Source organism: Crinia signifera, chromosome 4, assembly GCF_055691185.1.
Source record: "Crinia signifera chromosome 4, ASM5569118v1, whole genome shotgun sequence".
In the NCBI taxonomy this organism is placed as follows: domain Eukaryota; kingdom Metazoa; phylum Chordata; class Amphibia; order Anura; family Myobatrachidae; genus Crinia; species Crinia signifera.
Genome location: NC_139220.1, coordinates 136,674,572 through 136,680,571, shown reverse-complemented (window position 1 = coordinate 136,680,571; position 6,000 = coordinate 136,674,572). Strand labels below are relative to the sequence as shown.

General features: G+C 34.9%; 1 protein-coding gene across 1 annotated transcript in view; it reads right to left on the bottom strand.

The window, feature by feature from the left end:
* Nucleotides 1-270: 270 nt before the first annotated feature.
* Nucleotides 271-6,000, bottom strand: part of TRHDE (thyrotropin releasing hormone degrading enzyme) — a 619,915-nt gene continuing 614,185 nt past the window's right edge. Inside the window, exons 16-19 of the mRNA XM_083182555.1 lie at nt 5,231-5,398; nt 4,361-4,501; nt 2,462-2,543; nt 271-1,022 (exon numbers count right to left, since the gene is read on the bottom strand). Of these exons, the coding sequence (XP_083038681.1) occupies nt 876-1,022; nt 2,462-2,543; nt 4,361-4,501; nt 5,231-5,398 (538 nt within the window). The 3' untranslated portion in view covers nt 271-875. The remainder of the gene's footprint in view (nt 1,023-2,461; nt 2,544-4,360; nt 4,502-5,230; nt 5,399-6,000) is intronic.

The following is a 6,000-nucleotide window of genomic DNA, read 5'->3' as shown; positions in this document are numbered from 1 at the left end:
ATTTCATAACAGACTATATACATTTTAAATAACGTTGTGTGTGTGTGTGGGTGCACCAATATTCATCTTGCCTCCGGGCAACTGGGACAAACTTACGCCACTGTAGCTCAATGGAAATGTGCTGTATGTAAAGTAAAACTAAACACCCAAATATTGCTGCTAATAATTGAGATTGTGCATTTTTATCAGCAGATTAAATGTATCACAATAAATTAGCAATTAAAAATATTTTTTATATCAGCTCTCCAAAATATTGACATGGACATAATAGAAAAGCAATATAAATCATTTTAATATGCATGTGTATAATACATTGTTTAACTCTCAAAATATTTTTGTTGTTTTAATAGAAATAGCAATCACTGCTAGACAATCCATTTACTAATACAATGAGATTATGCATATTTGCAGTAATAGTTGACTTGTTGTTCATGAGAATTGCTTTTATAATCTTCAGTTTCAGTTCTTCGTCACACTGATTGTCATATATAGTCATTGTGCTTTTGCATAATGCCCACTCTTGATGTAACAGCAGTTTAAATACAAAATCTGGACAGTAAGGATAAGCATGCTGGAGTACACAGGTGGACTACACAAACATGCACAAAATATATGTTGAAAAATATACAGTAACATCAACATGCGCTGTGTATGTAATGCTTTGCCTGGAAAGCCAGTATATAATTGTACAGTGCTTGTAAATTTTTCTTGAAAAATTTCCATATGATTTGAAAAAGAGCCAAGTGCAAAAATAGAGAAAGACACATTGTGCCCCATTTTGCTGTTTCAATAAATTTTACAGCATGCATTCTGGTCTTTTCCAAGAAACGTGACTCAGGGAGATGAACTGGATTAGTGCTTTCAGATCTCAAAGTTTATTGTTTCAAAGTTTTTCTTAACCACTGAAATAGTTCTTCCCTGTATAGCAGTTGCCATCGTACATTTGCTTCTACCGTTTCAAGTGCTCGAGACATAGATGCCACGGATGATCCTACTTTATGAAGCTGTATAAAAATTTTAAGCTGAAAAATACAACAAATAATCACATTGTTAAGAAACATCAAGATCAGTGAAGCAGCTTAATTCTCAATATTAATAGAAATGTAACTTCTATAAATTATGTGATCATTTATGAGATTAGTTTAAATTATGCAGTAATTGTGTGGAAGAACTGCAATTGATTACTGACTAGTATATTAAATAACTCAATAAATAAATAAAATAATTATAGTCATTATCATTAGTAGTAATAGTAGTAGTAGTAGCAGTAGTAGTAGTATTTTATATCTCTATATTTCTTCCACAGCTAGGCTCAGTCATGGAAATTCTGCATATTTTCCTTAATCTATTTTATGCTGTGTGCACACGGGGGCGATAGGGGCTGAAATCGCTGGGAATATGGTCGCTGAGCGATCATATTGCCAGTGATTAGAGTGTACACCAGCGATAAATCGCCGGGTGCGCGCTCCCGTTTTCAGCCCCTGAATGGTCGCTGGTCGGAGGAGCATGCTCCTCTGACCAGCGACATCCCCTGCCTCTTCACCCAGCAGTGTTTAAATTTTCATCTGTGACCATCTCTGGTCGCAGATGAAAACGGGACACGGGGCAATATGATTGCTGAGCAATATATTGCTAGCAATATATTGCCAGGGATCATATTGCCCCGTGTGTACACACCTTTACATGGCTTGAAAATTCATCTATATTGATATTCTAACACTGATTACTTAAATGTACACAAATATATTTAAAGTAACACTTGGTCTGGCATGTTGAGCTGAATGTAAAACATTTATGTTAATTTAAACCTTTTTGACAGTTTGGCAGAAAGTATTGTAAAGCATATTTAGGGAATTGTGTTTCATAAAACACAAATATTGTTGCTTTTGTGAAAGAGAACATTTATTAAAATGTTGTAGAATTTTTGCTTAGATCAGATTCATTAATAATAATGTTTCAACTTTGTGACAAGTATTGAAGGAAGAAAAATTGTATAGGCAGTGATGAGGAACTTCTATAACAATAAATGTCTATATGGCACAAAATTCTGAACAATTTTCTAACTAATGTTTTTTTCAAACTGTCTAATAGTTGTACTGCACTGCTGACTAAAATGTGTAAGAATTTGTAGTGACAGCTGCTAAAATTCTGTTATTTTTACTCATACTAAATTTTTTGTAGAAACAAACAACCATTAATGTTTGGTGAATAATTTGTTGTTTTATTATTTTTAAGATGCACCTTACTAAAATATTTATATATGTTCATAAACTTGGAATTTAAATGCTTATAAAGCTTATTTAAACTCTTTAAGTACATGTCTTATGTACATAAAATATCTAACATTGTTATTACTCAACACATTTGGCAGATAAAATATAGATGATTTTTATATTATTTTAGAAGTTTTTTTCTTGCTTATGTTTTGCTTGGACAAAATATTTCAATAATTTATATTTACCTCATTTAGTTCATCTTCGGTATTGAGAAATTCTGTAACTCCACTAATAAGCTTTGAGTTCATAAACAATGCTTCTCCATACCTACAGTAAGTAGTACACAATAAATTATCTGTTTATACTTTATAAGGTATACATTAACAAATGCTTATATGCTTATAAGGGAATCTAAGCTATCATGACTCTTAAATGCCAAATAATATTAACAGATCCATATTTTAATATCAATAAAATTATAGTTTACAAAGCTTATATCATTTTGTCTACATACTTTACTATACAGGTTGAGTATCCATTATCCAAAAATCTGTTCTCCAAATTATTCCGAAAACCATTACAGAAAGTGAATTTTTTTTTGTTGCTAAAAACACTACTGGGGACATCTGTAACAAGACTAATGAGTATATTATATGTAATTGCCACTAATTATGTGCAAGAAAATGATTGCATGGCATTAAAATTCAGTATCTGAGATAGCACACAAACTTTGTTTCATGTTTTGAAACCTTGTTTTATGCTCAAATAAAATCTATTTGTCTCCATTTCATGTGTTGCATTAATGTTGTTCAAATACATGAAAGATACCTAAGGATACATATTTGAAATATAGAAATATTCTGAAATACGGAAATACTATCACGGCTCCCATCTCATCCCATCTCATTGCAAACCATAAGGCTTAAGATGGTATGCAATGAGATGAGATGTGCTGCGATGGGACCCGATCTTATACAATTTAAAATTGTATACCATTGTATATGGCATACGATGAGATGAGATGAGATGAGTTTTTAAATTGTATAAGCACACTAATGGGTGCTTTCAAGGTCAATTGGCCCCCCTATAAGATTTTTAATTGTATAAGCACCCTAATGGGTGCTTACAATGTTAAATGCACCCCCACACCACCCCCACTATCAACGCCAACCCGATGCGTGGCGAGCGCAGCGAGCCCGCAAGGGGCAGCGGTACGCATCCTCCTACCTTTTCATACCCCCACTATCCATGTCGGCGTGGAGTCGATATTATATAGTGTGGCGAGCGCAGCGAGCCACCGAACCCGAAGCGTGGCGAGCGTAGCGAGCCCCACGAGGGGACGCGTAATACATGTAAAGTATTATGCGTCCCCTCGCGGGGCTCGCTGCACTTGCCACGGGTTGGCGTTGATAGTGGGGGTGGCGTGGGGGTGCATTTAACATTGTAAGCACCCATTAGGGTGCTTATACAATTAAAAATCTTATAGGGGGGCCAATTGACCTTGAAAGCACCCATTAGTGTGCTTATACAATTTAAAATCTCATCTCAGTGTATGCCATTGTATGCCATATACAATGGTATACAATTTTAAATTGTATAAGATCCCATAAGATGGAAATCGTGGGAGCCGTGATAATACACAAGTACCATACATTTTTCTAGTCCTGAGCATTTTGGATAAGGTATACTCACAATACACTTGTTTTTATATATTGTCTAGTGATATGATTGACATTTACCCTCTGGAGGCAAAAAATATAGGGCCTTTCTCTGGTTCACTCTCAGAGGCAAATTCCTTCTCAAATGGACAAAACCATGTGCACTGCTGGTGGAGCAGATGTAACATGCAGATAGAATTAGATTTGGGTGGGGTTTTTCTTCAAAGGGAGATCTATATTGCAGTGTAGAAATAAATCAGTCAGTATTTTCTCTGCACAGAAACAAAATAACTCACCCAAATCTAATTCTCCATGCGCATGTTACATCTGCCCCCCCCCTGCAGTGCACATGGTTTTGTCCATTCGAGAAGGAATTTGTCTCTGAGAGTGAACCAGAATGAGGCCCATAGACACAACTTCAGAAGAAAGAAAAGCACAAAAATGTTTATAAAAATTAAATACAATTATAAGGATTTTGTTTCATACCTGGCATTTAAAATGTTCCATTTATCCCTGAAGAATTTCCACGCTAAGTCCCTCCCATGTGGATTTCGAGCAACATGAATTATAACATCAATGGCATCTTGATCCAGTACCACTTCTGAATTTAGGGACAAGTTGAGAAGCCTTAAAGGTGTCAATAAAAATATTACAAAAATTATTCATTAAAATTACCACAATAAACCATCACAAGCATACTGTAAATTCAAAAATAGTCTCATATAGTGTTCGATGAAATAACATTATTCTACACTATAAGCAGGCTTTTACAATATGGTAACTGAGAATATAATAAAAAGGAAAAAAGTTACTTATTTACTCTGTCTTTTTTTCAGAAAATGTACAGTCAAATTCACTTATTTACATTCAATCTGCCGGATATTGCTCTTCTCCATCTATTCTTTCATAGACACATTCCTTTTAATTGATTTGAAACATTAGTATCCACCATTCTATTATAAGCACTCATCAATGGTGAAATACTGTACCATTGTCAGTGGAATGGATGAAACCTGTCACCTGGAGCTATAAACGTCATGCAAATTCTAGATTAGTAAACATTTTATTTTCATAATTGGTACACTATATTGGCTTGATACACAACACATGTTTTTGCTTCAATTTTTTTTTGCTAGAACAGTAACATTTTTAATTACAATATATATCTTATGGATGGAAGGTTTAACACCTCTAGTACTCAATAAATTGCCTACGTGTATATTCCTCTACAAACATATGCATGCTTTGTCACTTCATTTTAGAAAACCTCTTATAGACCTCTATAAAATAATATTTTGAATAATGCAGAGGTTTTAGAAATACACATATGTTTTAAAATCTCATTAATTCACACACCTGTTTAATAAGTTTCTATTATCACTGCAGGTCAATGCTTCCAATAATATTTTCTTTTCTGAAACAGCTGTGGTAGAATGAAATTTCATCCATATAAACTCCCATACATCTTCATCCATTAGAGAAACTCCTGTACAATAGACAATGTCCCGGACATTGGGTGGAATTCTAAAGAATGGATTTAATATCAAATATAAGATTCTGTTGATATCAAATGTATACAATACCTTTAATAGATGCTCAGTATTAACATTGTCATGTAAACTTTTTATATGTATATATCAGTGTCAAACACTAAGTGCACATCTAAATCTACTGGTAAAATAAATGTTAGTATTGGATTTGTTTTGTGTTGTTGGTGTAAGTGATGCCATGTTCAAATGAAAGTGATTACAGGTTGAATATCCCTTATACGAAATGTTCGGGACCACAAGAATTTTGGATAAGGGATTTTTGCGAATTTTGTAATATTTTTTGTTTCATACTTACCTGATCCCATGGTGGTGCCCCAACGGTCCCCCAATGTCCATGGTGTCCACGGGCATCCATGGTGGCTTTTGGAATCCTCTTCAGCAGCATCTTTGGTCCCAGGTGTGCATTGCGCAAGTGCGCAGGTGCGCTTGTGATGGCATCGGCGTGCCCATGCAATGCATCCTTGGCACCGGGGATGCCGCTGAAGAGGATTCTGATGGCTGCCGTGGACACCGGGGGATGAGGTAAGTATGAAAAAAGAGGCAGGGGGAAAAAAACTAATATTCTGAAATACCACG